Source organism: Choloepus didactylus, chromosome 4, assembly GCF_015220235.1.
Source record: "Choloepus didactylus isolate mChoDid1 chromosome 4, mChoDid1.pri, whole genome shotgun sequence".
Taxonomy (NCBI): Eukaryota; Metazoa; Chordata; class Mammalia; order Pilosa; family Megalonychidae; genus Choloepus; species Choloepus didactylus.
This window is the reverse complement of record NC_051310.1, coordinates 111,496,221-111,520,637: the sequence shown is the minus strand read 5'-3', so window position 1 is coordinate 111,520,637 and position 24,417 is coordinate 111,496,221. Positions and strand designations below refer to the sequence as shown.

General features: G+C 37.0%; 1 protein-coding gene across 3 annotated transcripts in view; it reads right to left on the bottom strand.

Annotated features, from left to right (window-relative positions):
- The window catches only part of AAGAB (alpha and gamma adaptin binding protein), a 107,076-nt gene that overhangs the window by 67,102 nt on the left and 15,557 nt on the right, over positions 1-24,417 (bottom strand). For all 3 annotated transcript variants that reach the window (XM_037833605.1, XM_037833607.1, XM_037833606.1), the window contains exons 2-4: positions 8,471-8,661; positions 8,216-8,312; positions 7,831-7,920 (exon numbers count right to left, since the gene is read on the bottom strand). In XM_037833605.1, the coding sequence (XP_037689533.1) occupies positions 7,831-7,920; positions 8,216-8,312; positions 8,471-8,661 (378 nt within the window). The remainder of the gene's footprint in view (positions 1-7,830; positions 7,921-8,215; positions 8,313-8,470; positions 8,662-24,417) is intronic.

The following is a 24,417-nucleotide window of genomic DNA, read 5'->3' as shown; positions in this document are numbered from 1 at the left end:
ATATATATGACAAACATAAACCAAAGGATAAGATGGCTGATTCAAGAAATGCCTTCACGGTTATAATGTTGAATCTAAATGGGTTAAACTCCCCAATTAAAAGATACAGATTTGCAGAATGGATCAAAAAAAATGAACCATCAATATGTTGCATACAAGAGACTCATCTTAGAAACAGGGACACAAAGAAATTGAAAGTGAAAGGATGGAAAAAATATTTCATGCAAGCTACAGCCAAAAGAAAGCAGGTGTAGCAATATTAATCTCAGATAAAATAGACTTTAAATGCAAGGATGTTAAGAGAAAGAAGGCCACTTCATACTAATAAAAGGGGCAATTCAACAAGAAGAAATAACAACTATAAATGTTTATGCACCCAATCAAGGTGCCACAAAATACATGAGAGAAACACTGGCAAAACTAAAGGAAGCAATTGATGTTTCCACAATAATTGTGGGAGACTTCAACACATCACTCTCTCCTATAGATAGATCAACCAGACAGAAGACCAATAAGGAAACTGAAACCCTAAACAATCTGATAAATGAATTGGATTTAACAACATACATGGAACATTACATTCCAAATCATCAGGATACACATTCTTCTCTAGTGCTCACGGAACTTTCTCCAGAATAGATCATATGCTGGGACATAAAACAAGCCTCAATAAATTTTTAAAAATTGAAATTATTCAAAGCACATTCTCTGACCACAATGGAATACAACTAGAAGTCAATAACCATCAGAGACTTAGAAAATTCACAAATACCTGGAGGTTAAACAGCATGTTCCTAAACAATCAGTGGGTTCAAGAAGAAATAGCAAGAGAAATTGCTAAATATGTAGAGATGAATCAAAATGAGAACACAACATACCAAAACTTTGGGATGCAGCAAAAGTGGTACTGGGGGGAAATTTATACACTAAACACATATTATAAAGGGAGAAAGAGCCAAAATAAAAGAACTAATGGATCAACTGAAGAAGCTAGAAAAAGAACAGGAAACCAACCCTAAACCAAGTAAAAGAAAAGAAATAACAAGGATTAAAGCAGAAATAAATGACATAGAGAACAAAAAAACAATAGAGAGGATAAATAACACCAAAAGTTGGTTCTTTGAGAAGATCAACAAGATTGACAAGCCCCTAGCTAGACTGACAAAATCAAAAAGAGAGAAGACCCATATAAGCAAAATAATGAATGAAAAAGGTGACATTACTGCGGATCCCGAAGAAATTTAAAAAATTATAAGAGGATACTATGAACAACTGCATGGCAACAAACTGGATACTGTAGAGGAAATGGACAATTTCCTGGAAACAGATGAACAACCTACACTGACCAGAGAAGCAACAGAAGACCTCAACCAACCAATCACAAGCAAAGAGATCCAATCAGTCATCAAAAATCTTCCCACAAATAAATGCCCAGGGCCAGATGGCTTCACAGGGGAATTCTACCAAACTTTCCAAAAAGAAGTGACACCAATCTTACTTAAACTCTTTCAAAACATTGAAGAAAATGGAACACTACCTAACTCATTTTATGAAGCTAACATCAATCTAATACCAAAACCAGGCAAAGATGCTACAAAAAAAGAAAACTACAGGCCTATCTCCCTAATGAATATAGATGCGAAAATTCTCAACAAAATACTTGCAAATTGAATCCAAAGACACATTAAAAAAATCATACACCATGACCAAGTGGGGTTCATTCCAGGCATGCAAGATGGTTCAACATAAGAAAATCAATCAATGCATTACAACACATTAACAAAACAAAGAGAAAAATCAAATGATCATTTCAGTAGATGCTGAAAAAGCATTTGACAAAATCCAACATCCCTTTTTGATAAAAACACTTCAAAAGGTAGGAATTGAAGGAAACTTCCTCAACATGATAAAGAGCATATATGAAAAACCCACAGCCAGCATAGTACTCAATGGTGAGAGACTGAAAGCCTTCCCTCTAAGATCAGGAACAAGACAAGGATGCCCGCTGTCACCACTGTTATTCAACATTGTGCTGGAAGTGCTAGCCAGGGCAATCCGGCAAGACAAAGAAATAAAAGACATCCAAATGGAAAGGAAGAAGTGAAACTGTCATTGTTTGCAGATGATATGATCTTATATCTGGAAAACCCTGAGAAATTGACAATACAGCTACTAGAGCTAATAAACAAATTTAGCAAAGTAGCGGGATACAAGATTAATGCACATAAGTCAGTAATGTTTCTATATGCTAGAAATGAACAAATTGAAGGGACACTCAAGAAAAAGATACCGTTTTCAATAGCAACTAAAAAAATCAAGTACCTAGGAATAAACTTAACCAAAGACGTAAAAGACCTATACAAAGAAAACTATATAACTCGACTAAAAGAAATAGAAGGGGACCTTAAAAGATGGAAAAATATTTTATGTTCATGGATAGGAAGGCTAAATGTCATTAAGATGTCAATTCTACCCAAACTCATGTATAGATTCAATGCAATCCCAATCAAAATTCCAACAACCTACTTTGCAGACTTGGAAAAGCTAGTAATCAAATTTATTTGGAAAGGGAAGATGCCTCGAAGTGCTAAAGATACTCTAAAAAGAAAAACGAAGTGGGAGGACTTACACTCCCTGACTTTGAAGCTTATTATAAAGTCACAGCTGTCAAAACAGCATGGTACTGGCACAAAGACAGACATATTGATCAATGGAATCGAATTGAGAATTCAAAGATAGACCTCCAGATCTATGGCCGACTGATCTTTGATAAGGCCCCCAAAGTCACTGAACTGGGTCATAACGGTCTTTTCAACAAATGGGGCTGGGAGAGTTAGATATCCATATCCAAAAGAATGAAAAAGGACCCCTACCTCACACCCTACACAAAAACTAACTCAAAATGGATCAAAGAATCTCAATATAAAAGACAGTACCATAAAACTCCTAGAAAATAATGTAGGGAAACATCTTCAACACCTTGTATTAGGCGGCCACTTCCTAGACTTTACACCCAAAGCACAAGCAACAAAAGAAAAAATAGATAAATGAAAACTCTTAATCTTAGAATTTTCTGTACTTCAAAGGAATTTGTCAGAAAGGTAGAGGCAGCCAACTCAATGGGAACAAATTTTTGGAAACCATGTATCTGACAGAAGACTGATATCTTGCAGATACGAAGAAATCCTATAACTCAATGACAGTAGTACAGACAGCCCAATTATAAAATGGGCAAAAGATATGAAAAGACAGTTCTCTGAAGAGGAAATACAAATGGCCAAGAAACACATGAAAAAATGTTCAGCTTCACTAGCTATTAGAGAGATGCAAATTAAGACCACAATGAGATACCATCTCACACCGATTAGAATGGCTGCCATTAAACAAACAGGAAACTACAAATGCTGGAGGGGATGTGGAGAAATTGGAACTCTTATTCATTGTTGGTGGGAATGTATAATGGTTCAGCCACTCTGGAAGTCAGTCTGGCAGTTCCTTAGAAAACTAGTTATAGAGTTACCCTTCGATCCAGAGATTGCACGTCTCGGTATATACCTGGGAGATCTGAAAGCAGTGACATGAACAGGTATCTGCATGCCAATGTTCATAGCAGCATTATTCACAATTGCCAAGAAATGGAAACAACCCAAATGTCCTTCAACAAATGAGTGGATAAATAAAATGTGGTATATACACATATACACATGATGGAATACTACGCAGCAGTTAAGAAGGAACGATGTCATGAAACATATGACAACATGGATGAACCTTGAAGACATAATGTTGAGTGAAATAAGCCAGGCACAAAAAGAGAAATAGTATATGCTACCACTAATGTGAACATTGACGAATGTAAAACAAATGGTTTCTAATGTAGAATGTAGGGGAACTAGTGATAGAGAGCAATTAAGGAAAGGGCAATGATAATAAAATAAGAACAGATAAGCTATTGTGGGTAAATTTAACATTCTGGGAATGCCCAGGAATGACTATGGTCTGTTAATTTCTGAAGGGTATAGTAAGAATAAGTTCACAGAAATGTTGCTATATTAGGTTACTTTCTTGGGGTAGAGTATGAACATTTCCAACATGTAAAGTACTTTCCAACATAAAGTAGTTATCTCAGGTTAGCTGTCTTTTTCTTACTCCCTTGTTATGGTCTGTTTGAAATGTTCTTTTATTATGCTTTTTTAAATTTTTTTATTTTTTTTATTTTTTTACAGTTGATTTAAAAAAAAAGAATTAAAAAAAAAAAAAAACAAGGGAAAACATATGCAGAGCCCCCCCTGAGGAGCTGGTGGAGAATGCAGGGGTATTGGGCTGCCCCACTTCGATGGTTGCTAATGTGCTCACAGACATAGGGGACTGGTGGTTTGATGGGCTGAGCCTTCTACCACAGGACTTGCCCTTGGGAAAACTGTTGCTGCAAAGGGGAGGCTAGACCTTCGTGTAATTGTGCCTAAGAGCCTCCTCCCGAATACCTCTTTGTTGCTCAGATGTGGCCCTCTCTCTCTAGCTAAGCCGACTTGGCAGGTGAAATCACTGCCCTCCCCCCTACGTGGGATCAGACACCTAGCGGACTGAATATCCCTGGCAATGTGGAATGTGACTCCAGGGGAGGAATGTAGACCCAGCATCGTGGGATGGAGAACATCTTCTTGCCCAAAGGGGGGAAGTGAAAGGAAATGAAATAAGCTTCAGTGGCAGAGAGATTCCAAAAGGAGCCAAGAGGTCACTCTGGTGGGCACTCTTAAGCACAACACAGACAACCCTTTTTAGGTTCTAATTAATTGAGGTATCTGGAGGTAGATACCTGAAACTATCAAACTACAACCCAGAACCCATGAATCTTGAAGACGATTGCATAAAAATTGTGACAATGGGATTGGGAAAGCCATATGGACCACACTCCCCTTCGTCTAGTTTATGGATGGAAGAGTAGAAAAATGGGGGAAGGAAACAAACAAACAAACAAACAAACAAACAAAGGCACCCAGTGTTCTTTTTTACTTGAATTGCTCTTTTTCACTTTAATTATTATTCTTGTTATTTTTGTGTATGTAGTAATGAAGGTGTCAGGGATTGATTTTGGTGATGAATGCACAACTATGTAACGGTACTGTGAACACTTGGATGTACGATTTGTTTTGTTTGACTCCATGGTATGTGAATATATCTCAATAAAATATATTAAAAAAAAAAAAAACCACCAGAGACTTAGAAAATTCACAAACACCTGGAGGAGGGTAAAAATGAGGGGGAGATGAAAACATTCCCAGATAATCAAAAGGTGAGGGACTTCATCACCAGTAGTTCAGTCCTATAAGAAATGCTAAAGGGAATTGTGTAGGCTGAAAGGAAGGGACACTAAACAACTGACTGAAACCACACGAAGAAATAAGGATTTCCAGTAAAGATCAAAAGGTAAATATAAATACCAATACTACTGTATTTTTGATTTGTAACTCCACTATTTACTTCCTACAGGATCTAAAATACATAAAGTGTAATGAAAAAATCAGTGGTTTTGGACTCAATGTAAAATATGTAATTTTTGACAAGAACTACACAATGGTGGGGGAATGGAGGAGTATAGGGACATAGTTTATGTGTCCTATGGAAGTTAAGTTGGTATCAAAGAAAAACAAGATTGTTATATATTTAAGATGTTAAATTTAAGCCCCACAGTAAATACAAAGAAAGCATCAGAGAATATGATCACAGAGATCAAAAGTAGAGTATGGGTTATGAGAAGTGGGGAAAGGGGCAATGGGGAGTTAATAAGAAATGAGTGTAGGGTTTCTGTTTGGGGTGAGGGGAAGTTTCCAGTAATGGATGGTGGGAAGGTGATGGCATTGCAGCATTGTGAATGTGATTAATCCCACTGGTGGAATGCTTGGGAAGGGTTTAAATGGGAAGATTTATGCTGTACATATGTTTCCACAATTGAAAAAAAAAAAAAAAAAAAAAAAAACAGTCTAAATAGATAATGACAATTAAATGCCAAGGATGATCCTGGATGGGATCTGAGGAGGGGAGGCTCAAAGGGACACAGTTGGGACATAGGAAAAAAATGAAACATAGAATGTAAGCTTTGTATCAGTGTTGAATTTCTAGAACTTCTTAGCTGCACTTAATGTGATTGCATAAATGAATGTTCTTGTTCATGGGATATGTATATATGAGTTACATTGTTTGTTCAAGGATGTGTGCAGCTTGCTCTCATATGTTCAGAAGACAGAGCAATAGATGATGAGGGATGATAGATAGGGAGGGAGGCAGGGAAAGAAAGAAATGGTGGCGTGACAGGATATTAAAGGTGGTGGATCAGGGTATGGGGGGCAGGGGGGTCGGGGTATGCTGGAGTTCTGTGTATGGGGTTTGTATTGTTTTTGCAACTGTTCCTGTAAGTTTGAATTTATTTCAAGATAAAATTCAACCAAAAAAAAAAAATAGGGGAATATGGCTTGGGAATGGTTTCTACTAGAAAATTTTAGGAAGTTTTTTTTATCTTACCTAAAGATATGTCAAAAAATCTGTTTCAAAATTCAGCTGAATTAATATAAGACCATTGCTCAGACAGCAAGTAAGAAGTGTAGGTAGTATAAAGAAGCAGAGATTACAAAATTAACAGACTTAAATGACTCAAGTATTAATTCCCAATGATGACAAGAAGAAGAGAAAATTGTAGTGCCAGAAATAAGCCATCACACACATGCTCACATAAATGAAACAGGGCACAAGTTTTAGGGACCCTGAAAACCATGGAAAGGGAAGTTGTATTTGTTAATTTTTAGTATTCTTAGAAATTTACAAAAACTAACCCTCTAATTTTTGTTCTTTTCCTCTCTGGCAGGGTTTTATTCCTGAAGATAATAGCAATTGGAAAAATTCTAATAGATATTCACGTAATGACTCCTTATTCCTGTCTATGCACTTTTATTCATATTGGTTGCCCCTGCCTAGGATGCCTTTGGAACAGCTGTCATCTTCCTAATGCCACGTCCCCACCAATCCTCTAACTACAAGTCTAGTGCCTTTTCCTCTTCTTCCTCATGGAGTGGCCGACATGGACGTGTTTATGGTACTAACGCTGTCCCTAAACTTCTAAACAGAAATAATCTCTCCTGTTCCGAAATAACTTACGACACTTATGATATTCCACTTGGTAACCGAATTATTTGTATACATGGTTTATCTCTTGTACCAGATTATAAGCTTTTGGTGGGCCAGAACCCAGAGATCCCAGAGTAGCTACTGTGGGTGTAATTGGTAGGTATACTGGGTAGGAGAAAAAAATGAGAAGAGGAATGGAGAAGGGAAAAGAGGAGAGGGGCAAAGAGAAGGGGGAAAAAGAGAGGGTCCATAAAGTAATGGAAGGCAGTTTAGTGCAGAATTACCCCGGGGGGCCATTCTGGGTCTATTTGTGGTTTCATATATCCCAAAGACACAAATAGCTATGACATGACCCCAGGGTTCCTGGGAATTCAGCCTTGGGTTACTATGGATTCAAAATAAGGAACATAAACCTGTCTATGAAAATAGGTCTCCTTTTTTGGCATTGGGGAAAGGACAAAGGATTGGGGGAATGTTAACAATTTAAAGTAGACACTCTCCACCTTTATCCATAAGAAACACAAAGAACATCTTCAAGTCTTAAAATGATGTGTGTGTAACTAAATAAATGGACTTTTAAACTAATAGTAAGATTACATCATTGGATTGTGCTTTAATCTTTTCAAACAGCCAGGGGGGAAAAATAATGCTTTTTAATATCACTGTGATCCTTCTTCCCTGCATGTTTTCTACTGACATATAAACACATACCATCCTCCTCAGGCAACTCCTCTGGATTAAGTTCTACCAATTCAAAGCCATGCTTAATGCACCATTCTTGAGCTTTTTGCCGGTTTACACCTAAAACAATATGCAAGAATCTTTATAAATAAAAATAAAACAAAACATGCATACCCCTGCCATACTCTCCACAAATCTCAATTTATTTCCCTTAATGTCAATGTTATTCAAAGGCATCTAATGCAAATACTGGAAGATTCTGAAGAGAAATAACTGGAAATATTTTGGTACACTAATAGTCTTCAGCACATGATACCATGATACATATTATTCTAAGTCAAGGAAATGAATATACTCTGTTTTCCAAGGAATGGTAAACATACCTATCCATTACTGTTCTACCTGAGTGCCTTACCATTTTCCGACACTCTATCACAGACCAAGATCATCACCTCAGGTAACCATGCTTCTGCCAGTGGAAGCCATGAGGAGACACTATCAAGACCAGATTTCTAGAGGGATAAAAAACAAATACATGAACAAACAAAAACAGGAAACAAACAAAAAAAAAGACATTAAGAGGAGAACCCACAGGAAATATAGGGGTGGGGAGGAGGTAAGAACGTGCAAGATAACTTCTTATTCAAGGATCCACGAAAAACAGTCTTACCTGCGTGCTGTCAAAGTATACCACAAACGCTTGGACAGACTCTGCAATCTCTGCAGTGATGAGAAATTTGTTTGGCACCACACATAGACTGATATCTGCTGAATAGTACTTATTATCAATAGTCCAGGGATAAAATCTCACAGCATCAGTGGAAGTCACTTCTGAAATAAGATCTTCTGTTCCAAGGATATCTAAATAAATGATACAAAATTACCATGAAAAGTGCAAAACCAATATAAATTGGTCAATTTTCCCAATAAGATACTAAATTAAATCTGGCACTTTGGTTACTTCCCTTTATGCAAGGATTTCAAAGGGCCTTGCATTTATTAGGGTATTTTCTTCTCTGATCATTTGATTATAAGAGTAAAGGTGACATATTTAAGTCATTGGCTTTCTTCTTTAATGTCACAAAAATTATTGTGGCTTCATCACATAGTAATAGAGAACAAAACAGTCATTTGACCAAATACCTAGAAAAGAGCAAGTAGGAGAGAAAGAATGACAGCTGTATTTACTTTATTGCTTATGTACTTTATGGAAGATGGAAGATTTTAAGAATCTTCAAGAATTTGTAACTATTTTGTACTTACTGCAAACTAAAAGGAAGATTGGATTAAGGCTAAAACATTAACAAAATAGAGAAGCTACACATATTCCTTGGGCCAAATGCTTATACATTAATTCAACTAATGAAATAAAAGAACAGAAACTGATAAATGACCCCAATTCCACTTAAATTCAGACTTGTTTCCATTCCTTGAAAACAAACACAAATTCTTGTTTGCTGAAGGCACCTCTGGAAAAATTTAAATGTATAATAGCCAATCAAGCAAATCAAAGGTTTTAGAATGTAACTAAATATTCTTTCAGAATTCGCTATACAGCATGAGCATAACTCACAGGTAATTTCTTCTAGTAAAAGCAAGTCGATGATGAACAAATAGATATACATGTGGTCATGGTAACACTGAAACATTTTGCTTCTGCAATGTCATGTGATACTTAGAATAGGAAGAGACTTTACAACTTTTTCTAACTGTGGGGACCCAGGGTCCAGGCCCCCTTCCCCTCCACAGTGATTTCACATAGTCACTTACTTGACTAGGACAGACATTTAAAGTCATCAGACCTCCCCAGGGGAGGAAAAAATGTATAGTAAACTAAGCACTGAAACTCCTCTCCCCTGATACCTGCTGATAACAAATCTCCACATCCTTGCGTCACAAGACCGCCAGAAACTCTGTTCTCACACCCTTCTTGTCTTCACCTTTATAAACCACCCCCTGGCACCCTCTGCTTTTGTAGAGAGCTAGCTTCCATCTTTCCCGGCCCGCCACCACCATGGAACAAATCATCTCCTGTAAGTAAGTCCTATGAAACTCATGTCTAACTCCATGCCTGGCATGTTCTTGGTCCTCAGACTAAGCTGGGTTGTGACACTAACTCAAACTCCACCTCTCACACCCATACCCCACAACCTCCATGTTACACAGATGTGGAACATGAGGTTAGAGAAGTAAAATGACACGGCACTTATTGAGTAAAAATATTAGAAGAACATACTGAAAAATGGCCACAAACTCCTTTTCAATGCATTCTAACATGAATATATAAAATATTCTTCAAACTAACAATTAGCAGGACACTGAAAACTAGAAGTTAAAATTTAAATTCCAGACCTAAGATTAAGTATTTGGAAAACTGCCATAGTTTTTGCTCAACATAAAAACAGGGAAATTATGTGATCCAGAAGACTGCTAGGAATAATGTATAACAATATACGAAGTATTCGTGTGTGTGTGTGTGTGTGTGTGTGTGTGTATGCATGCAAGTGTGTATTCTTTTCATTGGTAAAGTTTTCTCATGTGGTTATTATGAAGGATTCGTCTTCTGAAAAATGAGAAGCACTTTTTAATGAAAAAAGCCTTTTTAATGAAAAATATTAAATTTAAAATAAATTTAAGCCTTTACTTTTGATACAAGGCACAAAATGAAACTTTTTAAAAAAATTTTCACCAAAACCAGAATTTTTTCTCAAATTACTCTGCACCAATATTCAAAAAACAGAGTTTATCCTGTTTCTTTCAGAAATCAACAGTTCTTTCTGTTTAATTTCTACCTAAAGTCATAATCTTTTAGTGTCAATCAATTCTACAGCAACCAGCTGCAATGTCCTTCATGGAGTATAATGACAAGTTCAGGTGAGAAAAAAGCAGAAAGAATAGAGGAGTTATTAAAATCAAAGATTGTTTTCACGTAAATGTCTCAGAGGAAAAACTCCTAAATCAAAGCCTACATTGAATTCAAAGCTAATTTTCCAAACTTCGAGCAGGTGGCATAGCAATATGTGGCTATGTTTCTAAGAGCTGAATACTGCAAAGCCAACAAACATACACAATAGACCAATAAAAATGCATATGGAAAAAGGCAAACTAAACTGAGGAGGATAGCAAAAAAATGTATAAATTGATTTTTTAAAGAGTGGGAGGAGCCACCATATGGAATCAGTCTTCATTTCATGGGTAATTTTTTTAAACAATGAATTCACTTTTTTTCTTAAAGGGGGAAGTACAAAGAGTAAAAATAATGAATTCACTATTTTTAAAGGGACAAAATACACGGAACATGGGACTAACACTCCCACAATTTTCGCATTCAGTTCTTGAGATTTTCTGAACTAGCTGTATAGTTAAAAACACTATGCTTTTTTCAAATTAGTGTCTTCAACTAACAAAAAAATGAAGTCAATTAAAATGTCATATACTTACCAACTGCAATTTAAAATATTTGGGTCCATTAAGGATAGTTCATTTTATTAATTACTGTTTAAAATACAAGAGAACAAACCGATGTTTGTTATTCAGAGCTCTTAAAACTTCAATTTTAAGCTGTCTTTGATACTTAATTTAAATATTTACTTAACACAGAAAGAAGCTATTTCTCCTTCTAAAACTAGATGAGAATAGAATCAACAAATTTGGAAAATGAGTTTCACATTTCAATTGTTTTAGTAGCTGTTTTGTTTTTTTTCCTTCTCTGCTGCCTAAAACAAGCTGATAGCTCAATTTACTTATCAGATATTTTAACATTCTACGTTTAATCAGGTACTTTGAGCAAGGCTGCATATGGACTATATTATCACATCTGTTGCCTATTAGAATTAAGGCGAGAGTAGTGAAGACTACTATCTCATTCTATTTCCTTTTCAATATCATAATGTAGAGTTTAATTTTAAAAATGTAAATGTCTACATTAAATATAGCTTTTCTCTATCTTTTTCTCCTTTATCTTCTTAATTTAACATCAAATTTATTCTTTTCCAAAAAAAAAAAAAAAAATCAAACATTCGTACATATGGTTTAGAGTTTCTAAAGATCAGTTAGTACAATTCACTCATTTCACAGATGAGGGCCAGGACAAAATGCTATTTGCCTAATAGTAGCAGAGCCTAAAATGGAATTCAGGTCACTAGCTTTCCCCTTATATGTTACAGTTTGCAGCATCTGAACTAGATCACAGTCAAGTGTAATGATTATAAGCCAAAACTGACCTATGGGTCTAAAGTATCCTCAGCCCTTTGATAAATACCAAAAATAGTAGCTAGAACCAGGGTACCAGAAGATATGATCCAGCAGCACAATTACCCACAGAAAACTGTCTTTGGATTTGGGGTATTAATATTCTAAAAGTAAGACATAGTGATCTTCAGAGTTTTCTGACAGACTTCCTAGAAAAAGGTAGAATGGTCTCCCTTCCTTGTCCTCCAGGAAACTAAGTTTTGATGTGGTCCACCCTGATATACACAGATAAGGTCAAGAGCAGCTTCACCGTCCTCCTGGTAGAAGCCAGTCTGTCTCATTCACACTGCTGGCAGCCACCTGGGGGAGCTGTAATACACCATTTTTAAAGGGTGATTACTTGCCAGGTCTGTTACTAAAAACTTGATTTTATAGCTTAATATAGTTAATCTATAGTGCTTTCAGATGAGAAGCTAAATGTTAACCCAGTTCCAATAGAAGTAAAACCTTTTATTCAGTTTGGATGCAAATATAAACTCTTTCCCTGTCTAAGAAGAAGCTGTTTTACAGAGTGATCAATTCTCTAGCAATTCCTATTTCCCCTATGATTACACAGGCCAAAGTACCGAAGAAGAAAAAAAAAAAAAACAGGTTCAACAGAATTGAAGAAAGCTGTATGTCAAGGTAGCACTTTAGTTCAGTAACCCAACATCTCCCTCTTCCTTCTGCCCTGCTTTGATTGCTCCCTGGTATTCTAATGCTCCTTCATTCAGAAAGTATAAATTAGGTAAGCAATCAAGTGAAAGAAAGGCACCTAGTTTTCTATGGATCATAATCAATAAGAGGTGATACTTATTTTAGCATGCATCAGGAAGCAGTCATTTTCATACACAAATGTCCATTTTCTCATAGACATACACATCTTTTCTGGCTGGGTTGGATAGCTGCTGTGAAGGTAAGCTAATGTTATGTGTATGGATTCACAACAATATACAAGTGAATATACATGTATATAATAAATAATAATATATTTATTATATTTATTTATTTCCCTTACCCCTTCACCTATCCACCCCAGCCAAAAAAGATAAAATAAGTGCATTGATACTACATTGGATTACTCATTTCTCCTTCAGTAGTAGGATAATTAAGGACACTTAACACCAGTAGAATTAATGCATATTTAATCATGACGTTCTTTGTGAAGATAAGTGCTTCCACGGTTAAATCATATTATCCATGCCCTGAGGGAAGTGACAGCTGCCACCTCAAGTCAAGATGACCCTTCCCAGAACTGGCACTCTTCTGAGAATGCAGTTGGTTTTATTTTTCCTCATAGAACTGAAACTATCCTTTACAGCCAGGCATCATAACCTTCCACTTCAGATACAAATGGCTTTCAGCAACCCACTCTACTGGGGACTCAAAGTTCCTCTCCCTTTCCTTTGTGATGGCAATCCTAACCAGAATGGAAAAGACACGTATAATGGCAACAGAGACCTGGGGTCAAACAGACCTGCTTTTGATTGCTGGCCTCTGTGAAAACCTGGGCCTATTAGCTCATTTTCCACACCTGCAAACGGGGACAAAAACACTCCTCCAATTGTTTTTTTGAAGATTAAATGAAACGACATATAAGAGCGAGCAGAATAGACCCTCAGTGGAGGTTCATTTCCTGCCTCACAGCTCATTTTTTTGTATATGTGACAGTACTCCTGATAAGAGGTGAGTTAGAGAAACAGTGAGGAGCCTTAGTAAGAAACAGCACAACCAGGGAATAATAATCACCTCCTTTAAGCTGCTCTCACCCCTCCCCTTCATCCCTTACCACCCCCAAAAAATGCCTTCCCAAATTTTTCTTTTCCATTGTTAAGGCAAATACTGAGACAAGAGAAAGAAATTAGGAAAATTAAAGGCAGCAGAGTCAGACATCAGCTGAAGGGGAAAGTAGCCATTATGAAGGAAGAGAATTGAACAAAACGTGATTTGGGAAGAAATACCAAACTCAGAGCTTTCATTAACCACCAAGGAAAGGCAAAGAAGGAACTTTAAAAATCTTAATGGATCCATCTAGTTGCAACCACTTACAATTCCATATCCACAGTTTCATTAGTATGTCATACAGGTGGGTGTTACTCTGTCAAATACATCGTAGCAATTAGAAACAGATTACTCCCCGAGGACTAGAGGACTAGAAGAGCTCATAATGCCACAATGTAAAGAACCTTTGTAGCCTGCCTGTCATTTAAAAGTTAAAACTGCAGTGTATAGTTGGGACATTACACACAAATACTGGGAAATTCATATCTGTGATTTCCTGAGTAACCATAACCCAGAATCCTGGGGCAAGTATACGCAGTATACGCAATATTTGTTTCAGTCTATATGATAGATAAATCACTAGACCAGTATTAAGTTGCGGAAGAAAAAATAACTGGATTGAGTTAAAGCAACAGGAGAGAGATTCTGGTTTGCTTAGAACACTTAATTACCTTTCCCTCACACACCTGTCTCTCTGGTCAGGTCACACTCTAAATTCATATATCCACATCTTCATGGGCTTTCTGTATCAGAGTGGAAAACTTACAAGTTGAAGCAGAGGAAATCCAACCCAGTCTCCTTTTCCCTTTTCTCAAGTTTACTTTCCCCAAGTAGCCACCTGGAATTGGTCATCACAGCTTAGTCAAAATAATTAGTGGGGGTGGGGGTGGGGCAAGGAGGGGAAGGATGGTCTCTACCTGCTCTTAGAAGACCTCACAATGCAGTGAGAGACAAACATGCATACAAGAACATAAAGAAGCTGGGGAAAAGGGGAGAGAGGATTTGGAGGAGTGTTTAATGAGGGCCAATTAGGAACATCAGTCTCTAAGTTCGACAGGTTGCACAGAAAGACCACTTTACCTAGCCCACTGGCACAGATGATGGAAATTATTACCCATGTTTTCTGGGAAAAGGAGACTTCTTTGACATCAATTACCATTACTTATTTATTCAAAATCACAATTCAAGATATAAACCTGAAGCAGTAACAATGTTAAATTATTCTGAAAAAAGGTAAATATGTCCATAAAGAATTTTCCAATACAGAGTAAGTTTAAGGAAGAACATTTACTCTGTAGTTCCTATATCCAAATACTGAAAATAAGATTGGTCCATTGGAAAGTGTCATAAAGCTAACAGATCCCATGTCTCCACACGGAAAAGGTCCTTAAGAAGGGTAAAATCACCACTGGGCAACACAGTCAAAAGATCAAAGAAAAAGAAAATAATTGATAAATCGGCTTCATTAAAATTAAAAACTTTTGCATTTCAAGAGACACCATCAAGAAAGTTGAGAGACAAGATAGAATGGGAGAAAACACTTGCAAATTAGATATTCAAAAAGGGACCTATATCCAGAATATATAAAGTATTCTTACAACCCAATAAAAAAGAAAATAACCCAATTTTTTAATGGCCAAAATATCTGAGTAAACATTTCACCAAAGATACACAAATGGTCAATATTCACATGAAAAGACTCTCAGCATTATTAATCATTAAGGGTGTGAAAATCAAAATCACCAGATACTACTTTACACCCACTAGAATGGCTATAAAAAAAAAAAGTAATAAAAAGTGTTGTCAAAGATGTGGAGAAATTGGAACCCTCAAAACATTGCCAATGGGAATGTAAAACAGTATACATAAGAAAACAGTTTGGCAGTTTTTTAAAATATTAAACATAAATTTACCATATGACCAAGCAATTCCACTCCTAGGTATGTAGCCAGGAGAAATGAAAATACATGTCCATACAAAAAGTTGTACAGGAATGTTCATAGCAGCATTATTCATAAAAGTCAAAACATGGAAACAACTTAAAGGTCTATCAACCGATGAAAGGATAAATAAAATGTGGTATATACATACAATGGAAAACAAAGTATTGATACATGCTACAACACAGACATTATGCTAAATGAAAGAAGCCAGAACAAAAGACCACATACTATATGATTCTATGTATATGGAACGTCCAGAAAAGGCAAATCTATAGAAACAGAAAATAGACTTGTGGGTTGCCTAGAGTTGGGGGATAGGAATGGGGAATGACTGCAAATAGACACAATGTTTCCTTCTGGGGTGATGGAAATGTTCTAAAATCAGATTGTGGTGATGGTCATTCAACTCTGTGAATATATTAAAAACAACTGACTTGTATGTACACTTAAAATAGGTGGATTTTTTGGTGTTTAAATTATATCTCAATAAAGCTGCTACCAAAAGTAATCATGGAAGCTAGAAGATAATCCCTTCCTTATACTCAAGAGATAAGCGACTGAGGCACATAATGTTAGGGTAACAGATGGCATATATTGAGAGTAAATATCTATGGAATGAAAGTTAACTTGCTCAAAGTCAGCTAGCAAGAGGGTAGAATTCAGTGCTAAATCCACAAAATTTTCTCCTCCACAAAAATCCCAAACAACCCTGAAAGAAATCAGACAGAAAAGGCAACTCTCTTCTGTCAGCATCTCACTGCTGTTTATTACCAAACTATCACATTTTCCTGTCTTGTGCATACTGATTTTGATCCAAGCATGATACTGCTTTTCTCCACCTCTGTGCAGAACCAGTCTTCAGGCCTGTGTGGAAAATTAAACCCTAAAGAGGTTATTTGTTATTAAACCTAAAATGTCATAAAGGTTCTTGAAGAGTTTCACAACCGTCCTCATCTGTCTTTACGTATCCAGGAAGCAAGACTGATGTAAATTATTATTAGAGATGTGTTTGTGGTATATATAGATTATCATATAGATTATCATTTTTGCAGACAAATTAAAAACAACTTTAACCTTTTAAATAAATGGTTTTATATCAGATTTCATTATTTACTGAGTGCCATTATTTGTTAAGGAGTTATACAGGGCAAAAGGTGGCAAGTTGTTTAAGCTAAATGACCACTGCATACTTTCTAGATGTTTTACTTTTTGCCACAGAAAAAAACAAGCATTGAGAAGGCCCAGAAATAAAGGTTTGTGTCTAGACATGCTCATTGCCTTCCCAGATGACACAATACTCTACGTAAATAAATGTTTTTTTCATGCAATATGATGCATAATACTGTTCTCCACTGGTATTTCTCTTCCTACTCCCCACACACCAAAAAGAAAACCATTTATTGGAAAGACGAAGATCTTTTGATTACATCAATCATTCATAATATTAAAAGATTACAATTTCACACAAAAACTCAAATTCTCTGCACCATAAAATAAGGAAACAAATTAGGCACTGTTAGAGTCACTTTCATTTATTATTCAACTTAACATAGTTCTTCTGTTAAGGCTCCAACTACCATGAAACATATTTTGAGAGCCCTAAAAGTTCTCATTTTAGCAGTAAAATCTACTCTAATCTCTTCTATCCCTACCTCTACCTTGAATACATACAATTTTAAAATATCAATAAGTTCACCATATTTCACAGGTATAGAAAGAATATAACTGAATTTTGGCTCCTTAACTGTTAGGACCCAAGCAACCTTGGGAAATCACATCTTCTCTGAGATTTAATATCTCCTCCACCCCACCCCCGCTCTCTAAACATACAGTGGAATATAAAATAGACATGTTTTGCCCCTTGGGTTGGAGAGAATATCAATTTGTATTTAAACATTCCCTCCTTAGGTTAATGTCTTAATATCCCTTTTTTCAACAAATAATACTCTTAAGCCCTCTTAAGGTTAATTAAAAATTCAAAAATATATTAAGAATCCAGTTTGACATCTGGTATGATAGCATGAGGTGCTCTACTGACCCAATCCCCAGTAAAAATAGTGAAAACTATATTTTAAAAAAAAAGAAAAGAAAAAGATTAAAGCCTCTGGAAATGGTCCTAGAGGGCAAACAGCAAATTGTAATTGAGAACTTAGGATTTAACCAATGATTATGACTACTGAATCACTGTATACATATCCTTTTTTTCTTTCTGGTACATTAGACCTGAAATCTCTGAACCGTGATACAACTGCCCTGATATCTGATAATGATTGTAAAAGCCCTTATCTTGTGCCTTTGTGATTGTAAAGCTGATACTTCCTTTATCATTTTTTTTTTAACTTTAGAAACTTGTAAGGGCAAATGACCTAATGCTAATGGAGGAACTTCAGTCAACCATTAACTGGTTCCAGTAGTTTCACTCATTCACATTTGTAAATTGTTTCTGCCTATACCTGCTACTGAAATAACTCTCTTCCTTAGTGATTACACTTGCTATCAAAATAACACTGTCTCATGCGATTGTGAAAGCCTTGTGGATCACACTCCCTTTATCCAGTGTATGGATGGATGAGCAGAAAAATGGGGACAAAAACTAAATGAAAAATAAGGTGTGTGAGGAGGAATGATTTGGGTGTTCTTTTTTGCTTTTTTTTTTTTTTTTAATTCTTATTTTCACTTTTTCTGGTACAAGGAAAATGTTCAAAAAATAGATTGGGGTGATGAATGCACAACTATATATGCTACTGTGAATAACTGATTGTACACTTTGGATGACTGTACGATATGTGAATATATCTCCTGTTCTAGTTTGCTAATGCTGCCGGAATGCAAAACACCAGAAATGGATTGGCTTTTATAAAGGGGGTTTATTTGGTTACAAAGTTACAGTCTTAAGGCCATAAAGTGTCCAATGTAAGTCATCAACAATCAGGTACCTTCACCAGAGGATGGCCAATGGTGTCCGCAAAACCTTTGTTAGCTGGGAAGGCTCGTGGCTGGCATCTGCTCCAAAGTTCTGGTTTCAAAATGGCTTTCTCCCAGGACGTTCCTCTCTAGGCTGCAGTTCCTCAAAAACGTCACTCTTAGTTGCTCTTGGAGTGTTTGTCCTCTGTTAGCTTCTCTATAGCAAGAGTCTGCTTTCAACAGCCATCTTCAAAATGTGTCTCATCTGCAGCTCCTGTGCTTTCTTCAAAGTGTCCCTCTTGGCTGTAGCTCCTCTTCAAAACTTCACTCACAGCTGCACTGAGTTCCCTCTGTCCATCAGCTCATTTATATGGCTCCAGTGACTCAACTTAGACCCACCCTGAATGGGTGGAGCAACACCTCCAAGAACATTATCCAATCAGAGTCATCACCCACAGCTGGGTGGGGCACATTCCAAAGAAACACTCAAAGAATTACAATCTAATCAACACTGATAACATCTGCCCACACAAGATTACATCAAAAATAATGGCATTTTGGGGACACAATACATTCAAACCAGCGTATCTCCATAAAATTGAATTTAAAAAAAAACACTGTTTCTCTTCCTCTCAGCTTACTACTGCAATTGTAACGACTTCATCTCCCTTTGTTAGAATCTACAAAAACCTTAAACTCCCTGGACTCAGGGAGATAGATTCTTAGGCATCTAGGCCATCTGATCTCCTGCTTTGCACCTAGCAATAAACTCTTTCTTTGAAATCCTGGTGTCTCAGGAATTGGTCATTTGAGCATATCGGGCAGATAATTCACCACCTTTGTCCAGTAACAATTTGGTGACCCAGATGGGACTACAGCCCGAGGCTCTGGAGCCCCGGTAGGACAGAACAGGTGAGCGTGGTAACAGAGATTTATGTGGCCACTGGACTGTATTTAGTCCAGAGGCTTGGCAACAGGTTTTTCTCTGTTCTGTCAGCACTCCAGACCCTCTTGGCACCTTAAAAATCTTCAAAGAGAGAAACTGTTTCCAATTCCAAGTCTGGACATCTGACAGGGTGAGTGGATCATCAAGGTAAAAGTGGATCACGAGGCAGGGGAAGATGGCAGCACAGGGAGGTGTGGAATTTAGTTAGTCCTCTAGAGCAATTAGCAAATAGCCAGAAATTATCTGAACAACTGTTTGGGGGACATCAGTGACCGGACACACATTGTACACTGGTCTGAAATGGGTGGAATGGCCAAGATTTCAGCATAGAACTGTAAGCAAAGCCCCCACAGAGGCAGGCACCCATCCCTAACTGGCACAGAAGGCTGCGATGGAACACATCCGTGTGGAAAAAAGCAGTCTCTACTAGGAACAAGAGAAGGTAGCTCAACCAAGTTCCAAATGCAGTTTCAACTAAAAAATTTGGATAACTGAATATAAGCTATAAGCACAGATAAAACAGGAGCAAGCAAGAAAGGAACCCTGAGATCTCTCCCAGCAGAGAGGAGGTAGGGCTGACAGGAAATAAATAAATAAATAAATAAATAAATAAATAAATAAATAAATAAATTTTATTTTATTTTGGAGGTTTTTGGAGTTGGCTGAGCTCAGAATAAAGGGAAAGGGCTGTGCCTGAAGACAAGGGGCACATAAACCAACTCCAGCTCTTGACTGTTGAAACTTGGGAGCTAGGGATTGGCTCTGAAAAGGGGGTTTCTTTTCCTTTTTCTTTTTCTAAATTATTCTAAGTAGCTCATTGGAGAAAGCCTCAGGCATTTTTCAATTATTAGCACTGACCCAGGCAAGGAAAGGGTTAAGATTGGTCCAAGAGACAAAGTAAGGAATGAAGTGAAGGAGATAATTCCCTAAAGGACATATCTTCCCCAATAAAGGGGGGGTGGGGCAGGGCCCAACTCAAGTGGTGGCCCTCCTTCAGAGAATTCAGACCAAAGGGGCTGAAGAAAAAAAAAAAAAAGTTTAAGCTTGCTTTGTACATCAACCATGCCCCTGGGCAGGGACAGGGTCTGCTGAGAATTAAAGGCACATGACTTTACACTAGTGGGGAGCTGCAGAATGACAAGTGCCACCTGCTGGGCAGGATAGGAAAAGCACAGAGTCTAGAGGCCTCACAGGAAAGTATGACAACCTGCTAGGTCTCATCCTCAGGGAAATTTGATACTGATTACACCCTCTTCCTGTCTGGTCTGGGAAAATCTGGACAGGGTCAATCATATCTGGGTAGACCCTCCTCCTCCACGGGGGAAAAAAAAAAGGTTCCATATAGGCAAGGCAAGAACAAGAATAACAAGAGCTGAAAAATTCTGATCAGTTAAACAGAAGCTATGCCAGAGGTCTAGAATAAGTTGAGCTGAACACCAAAGGACAGAGAACAAAGCCAATCAACAAAAAAAATCCTAAGTAAAAGAGTGAAAATGACCTCTACAATAAACTACTCAAGGAAACCAGATGCCTTCACAACAGCAAAAAATTATGAGTCACATTAGGAAAAATGAGCATATGGCCCAAAGGAACAAACTAACACTTCAAACCAGATACAAGAATTGCAACAACTAATTAAAGATGTACAAACAAACATGCTAAATCAACTCAAAAATCAAATCAACAAGTTGAGGGAAGATATGGCAAAAGACATGAAGGATATAAAGAAGACACTAGATAAACATAAGGAAGAACTCAAAAATTTGAAAAACCAAATGGAAGAACTGATGGGAATGAAAGGCACAATAGAGATGAGAGGTACAGATGAAAAACACAATGGACACTTACAACAGCAGATTTGAAGAGGCAGAAGAAAGAATTACTGAACTAGAGGACAGAACAACTGAAATACTACACACAAAAGAACAGATAGGGAAAAGAATGGAAAAATATAAGCAGGGTCTCAAGGAATTGAATGACAACATGAAGCGCACAAATATACATGTCATGGGTGTCCCAGAAGGAGAAGAGAAAGGAAAAGGGGCAGAAAGAATGAGGGAGGAAATAATCACTGAAAATTTCCCATCTCTTAGGAAACACATAAAATTACAGATCCAAGAAGCACAACATACCCCAAACAGAATAAATCCAAATAGACCTACTCCAAAAAACTTAATCAGATTGTCAGATGTCAAAGACAAAGAGAGAATTCTGAAAGCAGCAAGAGAAAAGTGATCCATCATATACAAGGGAAGCTCGATAAGACTATGTGTGGACTTCTCAACAAAAACCATTGAGGCGAGAAGACAGTGGTATGATATATTTAAGATATTGAAAGAGAAAAACTGTCAACCAAGAATTCTATGTCTGGCAAAACTGAATGAGGGAGAGTTTAAAATATTTTCAGAGAAACAGACAATGAGAAAGTTTGTATACAACGGACCTCCTTTACAAGAAATATGAAAGGGAGTACTACAGGCAGATAGGAAAAGGCAAAGAGAGGTTTGGAGAAAAGTGTAGAAATGAAGACTAACAGTAAGGGTAAAAAGAAGAGAGAGAAAAGTTGTAGGACAGAATAAAGTCATGAAGCATATAACAATGTGGATGAACCCTGAGAACATTATGCTGAGCACAATTAGCCAGAAACCAAGGGACAAATACTGTATGGTTTCATTAATATGAACTAATATTAATGAGTGAACTTTGAGAGTTAAACTGGAGAACACAGGTTATCAGGGGATAGAAAGAGGGTAGAGGTTGGGCATTTGATGCTAAAGGAGTACAGAATGTTCAACAGGACTGATTGTAAAGATCCAGAAATGGATAGCACAATACTACCTGAAAGTAGCACAACTTTTTAAGCACACTAAACAAAGCTTAGTGTACATAGGGTTGGAAGAGGAAGGCCAGGGGCATGTATGACACCAGAAGGAATGATAGAAGATAAGAACTGGGGCTGTATAACTTAACAAAACCTAGCCTGGACATTGATGGTGATTAAATGTACAAATATATATAAGAATTTTTTACATGAAGGAGAACGAATGGATTTCAACATTGCACGGTGCTGAAAATGGGATGGTGTATGGAAAAATACAACCAATATAAATAGAGTGTATAGTTGACAGTAACATTGTAATATACTTCCATGAAATGTAACAAAAGCAATAACAAAAGCTAAATGTCATAAGAGGGGGATATAAGGGAGGGGTATGGGATTCTTGGTGTTACTGTTGTTTCTCCATTTTATTTTATTTTATATTATTTTTATTCATTTTTTTTCTCTTTTCTTTCTTGGTGGAAGAAATGGAAATGTCCTCATACAGATTGTGGTTGTGAATGATTAATTATGTGAGTATACAGGAATCACTGAATGTTTATTTAGGATGGATTGTATGGTGTGTGAATAAAACTTTTAAAAATAAACAGAAAGATACAAGTGCTGGAGAAAATGTGGAGAGAGAGATATACCTATTCACGGTTGGTAGGGAAGTATAATGGTGCAGACCATTTGGAAGGCAGCGTGGTGGTTCCCCAGGAGGTCAAGTATAGGGTTGCCACATGATCCTGCAACCCTGTTATTAGGCTTATACTGGGAAAAACTGAAAGCAGGGATATGAATAGGCATTTGCATGCTGGTGTTTATGGTGGCATATTCACGATTTGCAACCCAAGGAGGTGGACTTAGGGTATATCAACTGATGAACAGAAGGGCAAACTGTGGTGAGGCATGCAACCAGCTGAATGAACCCTGAGGACAGTATGTGGAGTGAAACAAGCCAGAAACAAAAAGACTAATATTATAATGCCTCACTAATATGAACTAAATACAAATGTACAAACAATGAGAACTGAATTTGAGAGCATAGGTTATCAGGGGGAGGTTTACTGTAATGTTCCTAGATTGTAAGCTCTTACAGCAGTCACATCCATTCCTGAGTTGTTATGGTTATTTCAAAATTCTGAGATGCTGGGCTCTTTGTGTATAACCTGGTCATTCTCTGGAAATTCAGGTATTTGTGTGATACCTGAGACTGAGAGCTAGAGTTCTGCAGCTATGAAAGTCAGCATTACCCCATACAGCAACCGTAAAAAAGGCAAAGAGATTAGACTTCAATTACAGATATGAATGAAGCTGATCTAGTTAGGACTAAGGCAAATCAGACTAAAGAGTAAAGGACGATACTGACTACATTTTAAAACTTCAACTTCTGTGAGAGACCAAAGGAAGAGATGACATTTAATACAAAATTTATATTTTCTGTAGCACACTATCTAATTTAACTTGTAAGGTCAGTTTATTCTAACACCATTATTACATGGAACCTTGAATAGGGAGTGAGATCTTGTTAGTTTGTGTTAGGTAAACTCACTGCCTCCCCCATACACAGGACATGACTCTCAGGAGTTTAAATCTCCCTGGCAACATGGGACATGACCCCCCAGGATGAGCCTGGCCTTGACATCATGGGATTGAGAAAGCCTTCCTGGACCAAAAGAGGAAAGAGAAAAGAAACAAAATAAAGTTTCAGTGGCTGAGAGATTTCAAATAGAGTCCAGAGGTTATTCTGGAGGTTATTCTTATACATTAAATAGGTATCCCTTTTTAGTTTTTAGTGTCTTAGAATAGCTAGAGGCAAATAACTGAAGGTGTTGACCTATAATCCAGTAGCCTTGATTCTTGAAGATGATTGTATTACTATAGTTTTCATGGTGTGACTGTGTAATTGTGAAAACTTCATGACTAACACTCCCTGTATCAAGTGTATAGACAGACGAGTAAGAAAATACAGACGAAAAATAAATAAATAA